The sequence below is a fragment of the Calliopsis andreniformis genome, chromosome 9, assembly GCF_051401765.1.
Source record: "Calliopsis andreniformis isolate RMS-2024a chromosome 9, iyCalAndr_principal, whole genome shotgun sequence".
Taxonomy (NCBI): domain Eukaryota; kingdom Metazoa; phylum Arthropoda; class Insecta; order Hymenoptera; family Andrenidae; genus Calliopsis; species Calliopsis andreniformis.
The window spans coordinates 5,078,295-5,096,651 of NC_135070.1; the positions used below are offsets into that span (position 1 = coordinate 5,078,295).

At 34.3% G+C, this 18,357-nt stretch overlaps 2 protein-coding genes across 2 annotated transcripts; both read right to left on the reverse strand.

Annotated features, from left to right (window-relative positions):
• Window positions 1-3: 3 nt before the first annotated feature.
• Window positions 4-5,374, reverse strand: Hr96 (Nuclear hormone receptor HR96). Its single transcript, XM_076384104.1, has 5 exons — window positions 4,888-5,374; window positions 2,588-3,933; window positions 2,285-2,501; window positions 1,770-2,189; window positions 4-1,456 (listed from the first exon to the last, which is right to left on the reverse strand). The coding sequence occupies exons 1-5, from the start codon at window positions 5,020-5,022 to the stop codon at window positions 1,259-1,261; spliced, it is 2,316 nt and encodes a 771-aa protein (XP_076240219.1). The 5' UTR covers window positions 5,023-5,374; the 3' UTR covers window positions 4-1,258.
• Window positions 5,375-6,877: 1,503 nt separating this feature from the next.
• Window positions 6,878-17,300, reverse strand: LOC143182834 (uncharacterized). The gene is made up of 9 exons (XM_076384105.1): window positions 17,128-17,300; window positions 14,914-14,976; window positions 13,778-13,836; window positions 11,849-12,411; window positions 11,048-11,394; window positions 10,844-10,970; window positions 8,432-8,605; window positions 7,911-8,049; window positions 6,878-7,673 (listed from the first exon to the last, which is right to left on the reverse strand). Exons 1-9 carry the CDS (start codon window positions 17,209-17,211, stop codon window positions 7,526-7,528), a joined length of 1,704 nt encoding a protein of 567 aa, XP_076240220.1. The 5' UTR covers window positions 17,212-17,300; the 3' UTR covers window positions 6,878-7,525.
• Between the last annotated feature and the right edge of the window lie 1,057 nt (window positions 17,301-18,357).

Consider the following 18,357-nt stretch of genomic DNA (forward strand, 5'->3'; position numbering starts at 1 on the left):
TCGTTTTAATATAACAATTGACATTCTTATTCAGTTCTTCTAATTCTATGTACAATGTCTGGTTTTGTGATGAAAATTTAATCGTAAAAATGACGCATCTAAAACAAAATTTTTTAATTTTTCTGAACAAATCCTAAAGTGTGAAAAAAATGATACTGAAGTCGTTATGGGACTGGCTGGTTTGGGGCTGTTCAGTAATTGTTAGGGTTTCACTACAATTTCTTCTTGTGCTCGTTAGCGTGACATTTTTCGTGGCATCCACAAGCTTTCTTCTGATCGTATTTTTACATTTGCTTGGTTATGACATTACAAGCAACAACACTGAGTAACGTTAAAGAAGGTACATACACGTTTTCGATTTTTCAATCATTTGTAACATGTATTACTCTGACAATATTAACAAGGGACTCAAATAATTTGTTTAGAGAGAAGTATAACAAGTCTTTGAAAAATATATTTTGACGCGATATCACAATTGTGTACATTTCAATCATCATAACATGAACGTACATTATTCAGGTCATGTCTAACATATTCCTTTATGCTATCTTATATTTCTATACCAAAAATTCATGTACAGCCGTTTAAAACAAATACTTTTCTTCTTTTGCACGCAACAACATATCAAATATGAAGTTATAGAACTTGCTATAAGCATAACAAATATTCTCTCTAGACATAACAGTTAGATACTTTTGACAAAATATACATAACATTTGTAACAATTGTAGATTTACATTAAATCTATGTTTAGACGTTTATCATCAGTACTCGAGAAATGATGCGATGAAATACTTTTATGTTCAATTAGAACTATAATCTCCATTTATCATACACTATTAAATATTGATTCAACGATATAATTGATATCTCTTTTTACACAAGAACTTTGATTATATACAACTTTTATATTCCGAACGAGGAATTAATTACATTAATATTACATTATCTTGTTTCCATATATTTATGGAGTCAAAATGAGTAATATCTTTTTGCTATATTGTTTATCCATATGGATGGTAATGTCTAGTATATGCACATGTGCATATATTTTTAATCATATACTCTGTTTCAGGTAATTGATCATGATTTTACGTCAGTTACTTTTAGGTATTTGACATATTATCACTGTGTATTATTCGTAAAATCATACGATTACTACAACACCCCTCTAACGGCCTTCTTTCAAATTTGTTAAAATAATGGAATTAGTTATTCTTCTAATACATTGAAACTATTGCACAGATAAAACGTCGAATCAATGTTTTAAATCGAATATCTCTATAAGAAGTGGCTCCACCCTTGATGGATTTAAATTAAGATAAACTCCAACGACTTCATTGTTTAATCTATGCAAATCAGATATTTTCTGAATTAATTTTAAAAACATAGATTTGGCTTCGCAGCCTGGATATACACTTTCCAAATAACGCCTGAGTAAATAATAATAAGAATTCTGTAAAAAAAAAGACAATTACAATTAATTTAGATAATTATAGTATACATACAATAGTGGCCAATAAAATTTCAATACGCGCTAAAAATACTATTTGTTGAATATGAAAGTAATTATAAATGTGATACCTGAATACACGTATCTAAATTATTATAAAAATAAAAATTTCAAGTAAAAAAGGGGAATTCGATTAATGACAAATAGCACGGACGATTACTTCTCATTTGACAGTTGAGTCCAAATCATTGATATTTGTAAGATGGTATGCCACTACTGTAATTTACAGGAATGAAAAAAATTGTAATTCACTTACTTGCTCTAATTTGATGACGTCGTTATGTACCACTTTTGGTCTGTCAGGTGTAAACAAAGCAATTGCGCTTAAAATTAAAATAATATTTTCGTCTCTCCATTTTGGATCGAAACTACTAATAAATCGCGTATGCTCAGCATAAAGATTCCCCTTTGCTTCTTTTAGAACATCCACTTTTATGTTTGATATACTTTCTTGACTATGTGGTATCAACCACATATCTTTCTCAGCATCATAATTAATTGCCGATCTTAAAATCATCATTTCTGTGCAACCTCCTTTCAGTAGAGCTATCTGATCTTCTTGACACATATTTTTAAAAGCGTTTATTTTCTTTGCCATTTTTATCAAACGTCTAATAGCAATAGCAGTTAAATTTATAACATCTAATAATCCTGGATCAGATTGGCTAAAAATATTCTGTAATATAATCATATTTTTATCAAATGTCAGTAATTACTATGGCTGATAAATTTTACAGTTTTCTCCATATTAGTAATCACGCTAAAAATTACCTTAATTTTACAGTCTTCGCCAATTAAATTTGTTATGTCCTCATCCAAAGGAGCTAATAATGCTTTGTTAGCCACTATTAATTCATTTAATTTTGCTCTTTCAGCATCATTCAATTCTCTCCTAGTTTCCACTCCACCAAGACCAGAATATGCTGAAAACTCTAATTTAATTGCTTCACACAAAATAGATTCAATGGAATTTGCTACAATTGGGACCCTAAAAAAATTAATAATTGATAAGTTACTGAAATATTGATTTTTGTTGTTAAAAACTATTTTGATTTAAGTTTTAATGATATTCACCTTTGTACATCTTGAACCACATCTTTTGTGACATCTGTTACATTTTTATTCCAGTCACTACTACTGCTAGGTTCTTGTTCCTTTCTAGATTCTTCTTGATTAGAATTTGTGATTAAGTCTGTCAAGATAGGATGTTGTACTTGTCTTTGTTTATTTGTTTGCTTTAATACAGAACTTGAAATGCTAGTAGGCTTTAAGTTATCTTTAAATTGAATATTTATGTCGCTCTCAGATTTTCTCTCTCTTTCATCAATGGCACTATTTTCTCTAAGGATTTCTGAAATTTGTGGATCTTCCTCTAATTTGCTAACAATAGCAGAATCTGTCATAATCTTTAAAAGTATTTCCTGATTTTGAAATACTTTTGATAAAAAATTGGAATTATTAATGAGTTTTGTGACTAACTCTGGATCTTCCATAAATTTAGCACTCAAGTTATCTTTCTTAGGACACGTTTCTTTATGTGGTTTTTGACATACTATCAGCTCTTCTGGATAGGTTTGTGAACTTGCATTCAATCCTACATTCCCATCAAAATTTGTTCTTCTGGGTTGAGGTGAATAATCAGAATATGTGGAATTTTGTACAGGGCTATGATGAAATTTATCAGAACTAGACATACTGTCGAATTCAGGTGAATATTTTAACAATTCATTGTTAGTAGAACCAAATTCAGAATTAAGATCTAGCACATTTTGTTCAAATTTTTTTGAACTTATTACTGATTTCTTCTCTTTCTCTGAACTATGATACGAAGGCTTAACCTTTTCGAAACTCTGAGGACTTTGTGTAGGAAAAGGCAAAGTCATCTTTAGTCTTTTCACATCACTTTTGTCTTCTTCATTCGAAGGAGAATGATCAAAACTCTCAAAGCTAGAGCTAAAATTTTGAGAAGAATCTTTCATCATATCTAGTGTTTTTGATCCAATTATAATTCTATTTTCTGGTGGACTAGAAGGACTTGGAACACTGGCTGCAGTTACAGGACTCATACTTTCGGTTAAATTTTGCCTATTTGCATCTAAATCAGTATATTTTCTATCTGATTCCCAGAAGTATGTATCTGATACAGTTGATGCAACTAAATTAACGGATACAGAGGCATCATCAAACTTGCTATACTCTGTGCAACTTTTTTTAGATTTTGATGGTTTTGCATTTTCTAAAGGTCGTTTCTTTGCCCGATTTTCTTCTATTTTTTGCCTCTTTAATACTTTGTCTTCTTCGGACATAATATATTCTTTCCTCATACCTATACTGAAACATTTGTCCAAACGACATTTTTGACAAAATCGTCTGGTAACTGGTGTAATATTACAATTTTCTGTAAAAGGACACCGGAAATCCTGTAAGAATACATATTTCAGGACTATTAGTGCAAACTTAATTGATCAACAATATTAAATCTTAAGTTTATATAGGATATTCTAAAGTAATAGGATGAATTTAAGCATGCAGACCCTTTTTATGCAATAAAAAATGAAAAAGTGCTTTATGGATTTATAATTTGATTCCTAGGCATGTTGGTAGAACATCAAATAGCTATAAACATTGATCTATAATGAAATCTTTAAAAGATTCAAAAAGCAAAGTAGAAAATACTTGTTGACTATTTGTAGACTACTTAAAAACATGAGAAGACTAACTGATAGTGATCAATCATTATTCTAAGTTAGAACAACTAATATTTCAGAAACAGAATTTCGCATTGCATCATATAAAACTACTTTTCTATATGTTATCCTATACATCTGGTTCTGAAATATTCTCCACACCATCTTAAATAAAATTTGTCACAAGCATATAAATGAGTTCCAAAACTTTTGATAAGATTTGATGAAACGTATACATAGAATCTTTATACAAGTTCCAGAAAAGTTCACAAATATAAACACTTTGCGATACATATTTTAAATTATAATGTACAAATTTCATTAAAATCTTTAGCAATTTAATCATGACTGTACAATAATGCACTGACACATACAATAAACCACAACGTATCTGTCATTACTATATAAATAATTCAAGAGATCGTAAACATTGATCTCTTTTCTGTCACCTTATTGCTGAATGGTAATCACTTAATTAAATTCAAATTTGATTTAACTAGTGATGCTGCCCGTTTGCGTCACAGCATCAGGTTCAAGTAGCAGAAAATAAAGCCATAAAACATTACTCTAAAAGACATAAGTGTGTTGACAGAAGGAAAGAAAAGTTAAACAACATCCTATAGGACTAATGACCTAGGTGCCTAGGGGACTAAACAGGGAAACGTGAAGCACTTTAAAACTTGTCACCTTATTTTTTAATGCGTTTCTACGGAAGAAAGCTTTACAACTTTCGCACGACACCGCGTTAAAGTTGTAACCGAGCGCGCGATCGCCGCAAACCCCGCAGATCTTGGCTTCCCTTGCCGGTTGTTCATCTTCCATTGCTTCCCGGGGGGAGGGGATTTCTCCAATAATTAACGTTTCATATCTAACGCACCACTATTCTCGCTCAAAACTACGCACCTGTAACGGCTTACTCATGTATCAACATTGTTTTGTCACTGTTCAGAAACGGGGGACCGACACTATCGACAACCGTATCGCGATCGTTCACGATTCATGGATCATGCTGGATCCAACGCTCTGGATCTACGAGGCGCTACTTAAAATGCTCCAAGTGACAAGCTAAATGAATCGTTCAATTGGCGTTCAGTCATAAGCAGTTAACGAGGCGGTGCGCACAACACAACCTGTCGCGTATTTCATCGCTACATCCTCCCACTACAGCGCTCGTTGATCGACAGCAACGTGACGTCACGAAAGTAACTACCACCGACAAATCTAGGGAATTTCAACATGCATTACCTTTCCACCTGTCGGGATTAAATTCGAGAACACCGATTCCCGCGCGATACGCTTCACCCTGAAATCCTCGTTTCGGTCGATTCCCAACGATTTCCTTGCGATTCTCGTTCGATAGCGCGGAGTTGAATTCGAAGTGTCTAGCAAACGAAAGATCTTATAGGGAAGGGCTCCGGAAGGTTTTCATTTCTAGTAAGTTTATTTTCTACTTTTTTCTTCTTCTTTCGTACGAGTTATTATTGCATTATATCTGCGTTGCACACGGATGGAATGGAATTTTGACGAGTATATTTTGTTGCTTCTCACATGAATTATTGGGTTATATAATCTCTGGAGAGGTCGAGGTTCCCTTCAGGACAACCGTCGTTCGTGTATAAATGGTTTGGTCGGAACAGGCGAGGATCCGCGGTATTAAGAGCGCTATTGTTAACGAATAAGTCGAATGCACGGGACCGTCTTCTCTCGTGCTTCTAGTTCTCCTGCAATCGTTGTGTAACTGGTTCAAAGTTCACGCGTACATACACAAATTCACCGCGCGAATACACCGTTAAGAAACGTTAAATTGACAGTAAATATGCACGTCTTAAACTTTAAACGATGGATGTACACATGTATATGCACATGTATATTATCACTGCACGACCAAAATGTTCTCGTGATTAAGACTATGTGTGACCGCAGCAGCACACAATTGCTGTAAATTTCATAAACTGAACACTTGACCACAGTAGTATTTACTTAATCGGTGTTATCGTTATCATTATCGCTGAAAATTTAGATAAACACTAAGCGACGAATAGGCGAAGGCATTGATTCGTATTTAAGAATTTCGATTGTGTTGCTTGTCATAATGAATGGAGGGGACTGCGATTGATTAAGTCTTAAGTTTCTTTTAAAAAATATTTTATAAAATATTTTAGGAAATTGTTATTCTTCCATTTTTTGTTCACTGAAGATTTTTAAGTAATCTTGAAGTGATCTTGAGATGACCTTAATGGTACTGTTCTTTCACTTTTGACCTTGGTAACAATATGTCCTTTTCAATTTCTTTTTATTCGAAAGATTGTTAATTGGAAGAACCTTAAGCAGCTTTTATTTAACTTTGAAATAACCTTAAGATAATCTTGAGTTGTTTTACGGTTTTTATAAATATAAATAGAGAGGTGCAACCTAATTAGAGATTTTTTTCAAATTCCAAATATGCTATAAAGTGTGTTTATAGTTTTTGATATTTTGTCGAATTTTGTATATTATATGAATTCTGTACGTTTTTGCATATCGAAATTTGTCATAAAATTCATAAAGATCCACAGTCTATTCATGAATATTTTGATTGCCTACTGTTCATATTTGAATAGTTAAAAATAACACACCAAACAGTGTTTTCTACCATCTAGATTCGAAGAAGGAATAACACAGTAAATATATTGCATGATTTATTTTCATAAAGTTAAAAACAAGAATAAACCAAATACAGTATAAAAGATCTTCGACGATATCTCGAAATACTCTAACTTACATACAAATTTAAAAGGCACATTTTATTTACATATATGCAGCACGCGTTATCAGCTAATTAAAATTTTGCTTCTTAAGACTATCTTACAAAAAACTTACAGAAAACGGGTACACATAAAAAACAATGAGTCGTGTATTGATATGTGTATAAAATGACTAACATGTAGCTTAAGATAATGATATTCGAAAATTGAATATTTAAATCTAAAATTAACAAAAATACAATTGGTATCTCTTCGTATTAAAAATATTACATGTTTGATTTACCTTCCTGGAAGAGATCCATTTTCTTGGTATAATAATAAACATTTTCATTCACGCATATTATAATCTACAATTTAAATTCATTGGTAAATACAACTCGGTAAAAAATGTACAAAATTAAATTTACGCTGTTCAAGTTTCTCTCACAATTACAAAAGGCACTCTTCAAATAAATACATATAGATTGCTTCTGCTCAAACCTTATCCAGGATTCTTGGTCGGAAAGTATTTGCATTATACAAGTTTATCTTAAGTATTAAGGACACTTGCGTTTCTCTATCGCTTAAGATCATCTATAAATTTACTTGGGCGGTGTGTCAGTCAATTTCGTACTTCCCATTTGCATGCCACCGCTATGAAGTAGCAGCTCTTCCCTCATATAAAACGTTACAATTTCTTCCACACTTGAAAATGACTGTTCATTCGCCTTCGCGAAGCCTAATGCATACCTATCAGCAAAACAAATATTTCTCAGTTTAATTTTAAACTCTTTAAGTTTGTTAGTTTTCGTCACGCGATACGTCGTATCTTTTGTTTTACAGATTGTTCAAGTATTCGAATACTTTTAATACATCTGTACCATTGATATAAAATATTATGCGTATTTTTGTTACAGGAAAAGTCCGTACGCAACTGTGATATATACGGACAGAAAATGCTTTGCAAATTTGAATGTAAATCCTTACCTGTTATCTGGCCTTTTCCTGACCGGGACATTGTAAACTTTATCCTTGTACCAGAGGACTAGGGCCAGCGGATTATTCACGTTCGTGGTCGACGGTCTCAAAAGGAAGTATCCGTCTTGTGGATTACCGTAAGTACTTTCTATATGTCAGAAATCACATAAGATTAATGAAAAGAAATGAAGTAACATCTAAACTAAGAGTGTCAATTACTGCGTGTTGATCAATTACTGTTGCTCTCTTTTATTTTCACATGTAAGATGCAGCACCAATTTTTTTAATAAAATCAAATATTGCTTAAAATCAAACTGCTCAATTTGTTATATTATATGGAAATAAAAAAGGTGACCACAGTATATATGTAATTGATCAGTACATAGTACATAATTGGTGCCCTTATCCTAAATACAACTCATAAGATTTTATGAAACTTGATAAGTGTTTAAACTTTTCTTCTGGAAAAAACTTAAATCTAAATATTTGACTTTTGATTGAAAGACGCAAATAATAAAATATGTACACACGTTCTTTAATGAGAGCTGTCGCCTGTTCTCTTGTAATATTATGGAACCAAGGTTTGTCGATGTAGGAATGCCTCTCAGGTGGCGGTGGCAATGGTCTCGTTGCTCTTTCCGATGATAATGATGTATTACTGTTGGAATGAGGCAGCGTCGCTGATTTCTTCTCAGGAGATCGTTCTGCAACGAAAGCAGTACGAGTTAAACCTACTTTGAATTCTGAATTTTAATGGTCAAGGTTTTCATGGGTCTGTTGTTAGTGATTCACACTTTAAAGTATAAGCTACGTTTTCTCACGATATTATCAAAAACACTATTAAATTGATACAAGTCAACAGACATCAGAGATTACGCCTACGAGAATCAGTCATGAAACCGCAACTATGACTTCAGTAAAATTGTTTTTGTATGAGTGACGGTGCGTTTAAAACACGTTTGAACCTTCCGAAGACTTTGAAAATTGTTGATACGAAATTAAACCAGTATATCACTAACTTGCTAAATTGAGACGAGCTTGCGTGAGGGTTGCTTGGGTCAGACACTCTGAGAGACTAGCTTGACGGCGTATCGCAGTATTTAACGACACGTTCCTTTTCGAATCTCCAATAATGGTTGCCATTTTCGTAAATCGTTTCTCACAAAAACGTGTTACACCTAAATCGTAGTTTGTGTTTGGTCGTTCACGCGTTTAACAGAAGTATGTGCACCAGCACGTCGTCATCGGATCTTTCTTTGTCCATGACTGTCTCAAGACAAACGCGTCTTTTAGTTTCAAAACAAGATCACGGCTTAAATGATTCAACCAATCTAATCTAGTGCAAAAATAGCACTGGGCAGGGAGCAACGCGCCTGCGGCCGGTTTTTAACTCGCAGATGACCGTAAACAAAATCACGCGAAGATCAACTTCAAGGATTACCAGTTTCGTGATGCTGGTAACGTCGAAACTGGCGAAAAACGAAATAAAAAATCACTCCGCGATTTTGTTAGGTAACATCGAATGATTCCAGAAACATATATAGAGCTGCAGGTATCTGGCTACGAGCATGAGCTTGTTAGCACAAGTTTTAACTTGTTGACATACGACGAAACACGAAATGTTGCGATCAAATTAAACAGATCTCGTAGCAGTTTAAACATTGAAGCAAAATTAAGAAACCTTTCGCGCACTTATTATTAGTATTTTATCTTAGTAAGTATCGTATCTTTTTAAATGTTCACAATTTCCCGTTTTTCGCTCCGATCCGACCGCGACGAAATCACTGCACTGTCTGACATTTAACTCAAGAAGAACTCGACTAAACTATGAAACTTGACCATCCGTTGGTCTCTCAGCATGGGGCTACGCAATCTCCACAAAGTTCAAAAATATACTACTCTGAATATATACATTTTCTAGGGTTGTTTAAGCCTCGTCTCCCTTCCAATTTAGGAAAAAAGGTAACAGCAAACATTTGATCAGGAAATATTTCATTGAGAACGCAACAGCGATTCTATGGATCAGTCTCGAAGCGTGCAACGTTTGAGAAAGTTGTGTAAGTATTGCGAGCAGAGGATTCATTTCATGAGATGTTTGTTGTTGTACCTGGTGGCTCAGGTGGTTGAGAATAGCAACACGTAGAGAGTCCTCGTTTGATCCTCACTATCATATCGGATACTTCATCAGCCAGACGAGCGCCTAAACCTCCTAAGAGCTGTTTGCTCAACCTTAGATAAAAGCAGGAACACATTCCATTACACTGTTTCCTCTTCGATTCTCTACTGATTAGATTACGTAATATTTTGTTTCATTCTGTGATGTTTTATCAGCTTTTAAAAAAATACAATTCCCCTACGGTTCTCTTTTTAAACTTGACCAACGGTTTTGGAGTATTGCACTTGTCCTTATCGTTTTTCATATTAGAGAACTTACAATCAGAACACACGATTAATTCTTGTAATTCTTAAGAATTAATTTCACTATTGTCTTGTTAACTGAACACGTGAAAATGAAGCACTATGTCATTTTAAATCAATATCATCCAGAAGAATCAAGTAACTTGAAATAAAGAGAACCATAGTTGGTTCATGACTGACTGCAATTACATTTGTGCATCAGGTTGCAGGAATATCGTAGTCAACCATTTGCCGCCCAGATGTTTATGGGAAGTTGTTCTACCGAGCGTTTTACTCTTTTAATTTCAATGTGGCCTGCATTTTTTGCTCCCTAGCGTAACACGTTGCATCCCCTATCCAACGTCCTCCGTCTATTTTCTTCTTTTATCGACCGTTTTACCATTGACGTAACAGTTTTATTTTATCATGAGAACTGCTTTATTTAGTATTTACTACCTTGGAAAATGTCTTGATAAACATAGATTTGCAAACCATTAACGTATCAATTAATATCATAATATCGTAATATGAGTAAGAGTACCAACCCTTCAATTTCTCCGAACTGGACCAATTCGAAGTTGGAGAGGGAGAGGCAGACGTCTTCGTAGGCAACGGTGGCGGCTCTGTGTTCGTTCTCTGAATGGGATTTAAATAGTACCCATTATCATCTGGCTAAAAAAAGATCATAAGAGCCGTTCAACTTTTTGTCCAACTAAAATCGTAGAGCAAAAACCATTCTTCAAACGTACTGTTTCCGTAATGGACTCGTAAATCTCATAATGTTCCTCCTCTTCTTCGTAGCTGGTAACACTAGGTGGCTGATAAACACTTTCTACAGAACTTTGATGGCCACTGGTCAGCGACTGTTTGCTATCCACTCTTAGCATGTTTTTCTTTTGATTCTGCTCGATAATTTGTTCATCGAAGACTTCATACTCGTCTTCACTCTCTTCTGTTCTGGTTGGTAAATTAGCGACGAGATCAAGGTTCCTCAGTGTGGCTGGAGGCTTTGTTTGATCTTTGTTAGACTTCTCCACAAAAACCGACTGATCTTTGTTCCTCTTTGGTTCAGGTGGCGGGGGTACATTCATCCTTTCTGTAACCATAAATTAAATCAAATGTTAACTCTGATTTACACTTAATCTTTAACGTAATACTTTCTTTATCTGTGGTTGTAAAACAAGAAAACATAAGTCAAATTGTTACGAAATTTCTCCTTAAAAATGAAATCTATATTTTTAGCAAGTAGAAGCTATAAAACACAATTAATGTTCAACTTTCTAATCCCTCGGCGACAAGTTCTTTACGACGTATACACTCCCATTTTTTCCTATATTCTAAAACACAACGAAATGCATATAATGTATCGTACCATGATTTTGTTTAGGAAAATTTTCCAACAGAATTTTTTAATAATTGTAAATTACCTATGAACTATTTAACGTGGAATACTGAAGTTTATTGATATCTTGTCAATAGCTAAAAATGGAAATGCTTGACTTGTGCCAGTTTGCTTTACAACTGCAGTCATATTTACAATGTCTACTAACTTTGTGCCCGACTAAGATCGTTTGTCTTCGCTTTCGAAGCAGTGTGCAAAAATGATTTCTGTGGCTGGTTGTTTCCCAAGAACGTAGCTTTGACTTTTCTGTCAAGCAACGATTGCGGTTTCGGCTTAGCTATTGGTTTCTGGGTATTCCTCAATTGCAGTTGTTCCTTTAGCTGTTCGGCCAACGACTTCTCAGTCTGGCTAAGCACTCTGGATACATTTTTGGGGGTTACAGTCTTCGGCTCTTTGCAGTTTACATACAAGTTCTCTTCACCCTGAAAGGAACCACAATTGGCATAGGTTCCTTCATCCTCTTGTTTGATGATATCCACCTGCTTCGAGTCTGTATTGTCTTGCACACTTTGCTTACTGACAATCCCGTGGTTCGATTGTCTTTTCTGGACTTCTTGCGAGGAGGCTTCCTCGTTCGTTTCATCCTCGAAATCTGTTCCCCAGGAACTAGTATCGCTCAGGTGATCCTCATTTTTGTGAGATTCGAGTGCCTTGTCCCTCACGTATTTCTCTGGTATCCTCCTCAACTCTTCTACAAACGTCCAGAGACTCCTACAAGAAGACAATAGTCATATTTAATTTCCTGTTTTCACTGTACTGCTCGAAAGAATAGGATCAACGCTTTGAAGGATTTAATAACAAAATTGAATATACGATAAAATGATCACTAATATATGTCTGACAATTTACATTAACGATCGCGTTGTTCTCGAATGAAATTTCCTCAATAAAAGAAGATGATAAATTTCCCAGCGTCAGTACGATACATTGAATGATCAAGGACGGCCCACACGATAGAATTACGTGCTTATGGCACAACTTGTAGTCGAATCGAATGACGGACGAGACTATTATCTTAGCATGGCCTTCAGATTTGCTAGCTACAGCATATTTGAATTTTGTTCGAGCCGTTGAACCTCGTTATCGATATGCACACTGCGTCGCACGGTGCTTTCTACGGGCATCGCTCGCCAAATTTTTCTATTGAGCGTTTGCTGGAGCCTCGAACTTCTAGAATTAAAGTTACAGATGGGAATGAGTTTGGACTTAAAGGATATTACATATAAGAGTAGAGGAATATTTTTTGTTTGTAATTGTATATTATTCTCTTACAAAACACTTGCTAGTTTCACTAGAAAGAGTTTGTAATAATTAATTATTCCTGGTAAAAAGAAATTCGAATCTATAAATGTTTGATACATATATAACATATAAAACATTACGTTACGTAAACCTTTATATTATATAAATTAAACATAGAGTAATTATAAAAATTAAAATTTCACTGAAAATGGGATCTAAAGTTTATGTATCTTTTCACCCTAGATGATATTTTTTAAAGAACAAATAAAGATAGACTACAACATTTCTGACATAGTATACTTTCATTATATTTCACAATTACAAAATCCAATTACCCAATTTCTTCATTTAATTTTAAAGATGCAGTATCAATAAATGGTGTTTCCTTTTCAAAAGTTTTAGATTCATAAATCTTAAGATTGAATGTCTTGAAGAGGTAATAGTAACAAGTTAAAAGTGTTGTACAGAAATGAAAGCATAATAGACGACAGTGTACGCATAGTTGCACTCTATTTGGCACGCATGGGTCAGACAGTGCATATCCAGCTGCACCGTTCAAACGACTTAATGCAACCAAGACCAAACTCAACTGCTCTCAACTGTACCTTCACCTTTGGTCATACTGAGCAGCAGTAAGCATTTTATTAGACATTTTGATGCATATGGTCTACATGAAAGCAACCGTGTGATCCAGAGGCGTGTCTCAAGGAGATTCTTCAGAGATGAACCGTTAGACCGTGACACAGACTTTGTAATCCTATTTGCTGGGAACAGGCCTATACTATTCTACTAAGGCACAGAGAAATGAGGCAACGCATGTATTTAGTTCTCTTACCATATCAATGGACGCGTGAGGTCACCCTTCCACAGAGACAACTTCCCTTCTGTCAAGTGCTGGAATAATTACAATTAATTAAGAGAGGCATAAGCGAGCACGCGCCGGTCGAAACGAAACACGAGTCAGCGTCGAGTTTATGAATGGTACTCCCCGCGTTTTCTCTACCTCAGCAGTTATAACTTTCCTCAAGTTTCTGAAGTTTCTATTCTATTCAAGTACTAGTTTCAAGAGGAGTGTTTTTTTCAATGAGTTATGTAAAATAATCTTGCATAGAAGAATGTGGTAACTCACGAATTGTTTTGCATGTATTCAGAGGATTAACTATGAAAAGTAGAAGGAAAAATAAAGAATTTTTGTTTTTAAGATATTTTGTATTCAATTATATGCGAAAGAATATGGTGTATTTTAATAATGCCTAATTAGAATCTTATTATAGTCAAAATAGTTAAATGTATCGAATCCATTTTTTTAGTAAAATTGATATTCTCAATTTATAGAGATTGATATTCTCAAGTTTTACGATACTTATACATTGTTTTTTCCTTTTACTTTTCAATTAAATTTCAAACTTGTGTCATATCTTATTTATTTATTTCCTTCATTTCCGGCTTGTACATTTATCTCTTCTTCAGTTTCCCCGTATTTCTTACACAAAGTAAAATATCTTTCTGATAGAATCATACAAAATTAATAAATTCTCGTAAAAGAATTCGTGAAATATGGTGCATCAAAAGTATAACATTTTTCGTAACATTCTTTTTTAAAAAGTTACTTTTCTGGGATTTTGTGTTTCGTGTACTTTCAAAATCAATTTTTCTCGAAAATTATATATTCTGCAACAAAACTTAATTTCATACGTTGAACTAATTTTTTTTACATAGAATTATTATAAATCGCCAAATATTTTATGTTTCAATTTGTCTTTTTATTAGACCAAAGATTTTTTAATGAACGCATCGCTTGGATCGCTGAATGTCTCATTATCGATTCAAGCGACAAGTTGTTATCAACGTGTGTATGCAGTATGCACACTACTAACAAATATTAATAAACCTATAGTATGATGTCTACGTTTACCAATGATGCGTAAACAAAAAAAAATCATCGGAATTATTTCCGAGTAATTTACTCACCAATAACTCATCGCCATTGATTTGTCGCTTTGCAACAGCATTACAACAATTCTCCAAACCATTCTGTAAAAAAACAGCTTGTGTCTATATCTGTGAATCATTACTGTCCATAGTACACAGGAAGTGTTGTGATAGTAACGCGTTTAATACATGTAAAGTATCACTAAAGCTTACTGATATACTAAAAATTGTAATATTCTAGTCTATGAATGAGGCTGTAGAGAAAATTATATACCTTATTATTCGAATATTATTCTCCGAGGATACGTAACTATAAGACAAAACGACATAAAATACATTTTTCAAAAAATGTAGGTTTACATTTTAATAACTATTTAACACGTTGAATGCCAAGGCCACCACTAGTGATCAGCACTTTAGATTAGAATCGACATGTTATAATAAATAAATCCTAATATTGAAAAACTTGTGTCAATAAGAACGATATAAAATGCTAAATGCGAGTTATAGGTTCTCATTATTTTCTCTTTTAATCCACGGTGAGCAATTTAAATCATTAACAACACAAGTAAAATTGTACATTTCCCAATGTTTTCTTGAAATTTTTAATTTTAATATTAGATTTTAAATATTAAACATAATAAATACGAGTAACTATACATGTAACAGAAATGTATCGTAGAGACATTAATAAATATCTCAGAATTTGTTTTCGATTTTTTGAAAGTCTAAAACGGTAAAAAAATTCGGCTTGAATATAAACGATCCATTTTATCTACACTATATGAACAAATATGCCTACGAAGGATTCAGAAACATATTCTATTTCAAGAAATGAAATAGCCTGAAGAACGTCGAACAATTTTGCGATATTCAACGTGTTTCTAACAGAAAAAGATCAAACTGAAGAAACTTTCCTATCACGAAACGAGGATATAATAAAACACAAATCTAAAATGCAAAATTAAAGTTTAAAACGGAGAAAGTGGATTTCTTCGAAATGAAAATGTATGACTTATAGTATTTTGTCTAAAAAACACAGATATAAGGACATTTAATAGATTCAGTCGATGATTCTCGTCATTATATCATTTCGTTTGTTCAGAAATGTTCACATGACCCCTATATACCCCTGTACAGTTGTTTTTTCATACTCTACTCCCGTTACGATCCTATGCCGACTCTCCCCACGGAAAAGAAAGTGCAATATAGTACATGAACTTCGCATATTCGTTTTATTTAAAGGCTAAAAATATGCACGTGATCCAGTGTTTGTACACATGTGCTCTGGCACTCCCGGTTTGTCGCTGTTTGACAATGGTTCTGCGAGGTGTACTAATCCGTTTAAAAGTGTCACGACTCGAGCTGAATCACCGCAACTCGTATCTATTGATCATGTTTCTTCAAGCGATTACCAATTGCATTCTCTGTGTAACTCCACTAGCTTCTTACTTTATCGGAACTAAGCGATACATCGTTCAAAAATTCCTTATCAGTAATACGAGCTGCTCACATGTCAAAGTGAGCAACTGTATAAAACGAAAAGTAGAGGAAACTAGCGATACCAAAGTGATACAATGCGGTAAAATATTTAAGAGGTGATGTGTCTTGTTTCCAAGATATTGTATTCTTAATTAAGGTGTTCAAATTCATCAGAATGGCTCCAGAAATATATTCAGCGTTATATGACCCCTCCACAGGCCAAAGTGATAAACTCATTTTTTGAGTCTTGTAAAATTCTAGTGTAAAAGTTGATCAATGCCTAGCTTTTTATATTTAAAATAAATATAAATATTTTTGTTCTGTGAAATTAATCAATTTGAAAAATAAGCACCTCATGCGACAGCCACGCATAATTTTATTATTTTATGGCAGTAGGTATACTTATGCGCGTCAACTTTTCTAGTTAACCACTGATCACGTGCTCGGACGATAAGACTTCAAATTTTACAGAAATTAAAGTCGACCAATTTGATTTCTCGTATTATTCCAGCTATAGATTCATATGTTACTTCGCTTTCCTATCAAACTCATTGAAGAAACGATTACTAATCGAGCAACAGCATCTCCTATATCCCTCGTGATCTAGCGACAAGTAGTCCTGATAATATGGATTTACGGTCGATAGATGGTGCCTGAATAGAGATCCAAGAATGCGTTGAGAGTTTCCACATGCACAAAATAGGTAGTTCATTCAGGATTGTGAGCCTGGATCGGCTCGCGCAAGGCGAACATTCGCCGGAGTTTACTCACCTTTCGTAGCAGGCATAACACGTCGTTGGTGCTCCAATTGGATATGTCTTCGAGGGCGTCGCTCCGCGACAACTTTTTGAACATTGCACCCGCGTGTCCGCGCGCCCGTCACAAAAAAATCGTCGCACGTGTTCGCCGCCCGGTCGCATCTGCATCTGCTTTTTGTGGGCGAGGTGTCTTGACAGCCCTCGCCGTCGCTTCGTATTTTCCTCCCTCGCCCCCCCCTTTGCCTGCTGACGTCCCCGATGACGAACGTCCCGTACGACCAACTGCCCATGGCGGCTGGGATTGGTCACTTTCTTATGGTGCACCTGTTTTTATCGGGCACAATCCTGTGTCAGTGGCTCTCATTCCATGGCTTTCTTTTTCTGTGGCGGATTCAGTTCGTTCAGTTTTTGATACACATCTGGTGGATGTCGATGAGCGTTTGGTAGTTACGAGTCATAAGTCTTGTGCAATGATTATTATGCATAATACACTAAATGCAGGAATCCTGGAAGCGATAGGACTTTGTATTGGTAGATAGAGAAGATTTTTGTAGCGCTGATTCGAGTCATTCTAAGTATACATAATTTCTGAAATTTGGAGAAATACAGTTCTTTATTGCTATAGTATCGTGATTTATCAATTTTAGTTTATATAGTGTAAGGCACATATTTTCGAGATTAGTTTGATTTGAAGCGAATTTGGGAGATTTGAAACAATTCATTTGTATTTGTATTTGTCAGAGGCGCGACTGGGAATCTATTTAATGATCTTTGTTAAATAAAAAGAAGAGAAAGGAGACAAAAGTGATTCCAAAAGAGAATAATAAGATGATATAGATAGCTGTCAGTTTATATTGAACAAACAGTAATAATAACATTCTGTCTTTATTATGCTCCATTTAAACTCTGAGTACTGCAAGTGGATTAGAGTACTAGAAATGGAATGCATAAATTTGTGCAGGGTTCAGAAAAATGTGTGAACTACTGCGAATGCTTACTTCAGTAATAATAAATTGTTCCTATTAGAACTAATCTTAATATTGAAATACTGTCTCTCATTACATTGTGAAATTTCTATTTGAGAACCTCTTTCATAATGACGTGTTCACAATGCATTCTAAACTTCACCTTCGTATTTGAATCAAGCTTCAGTTGAATCACTGAAATTGTCAATATTTGTTAAAATAGACGAACAATATGGGTAGTTTATTCTAAATATGTGTTAATTATGCAATCATTGCGT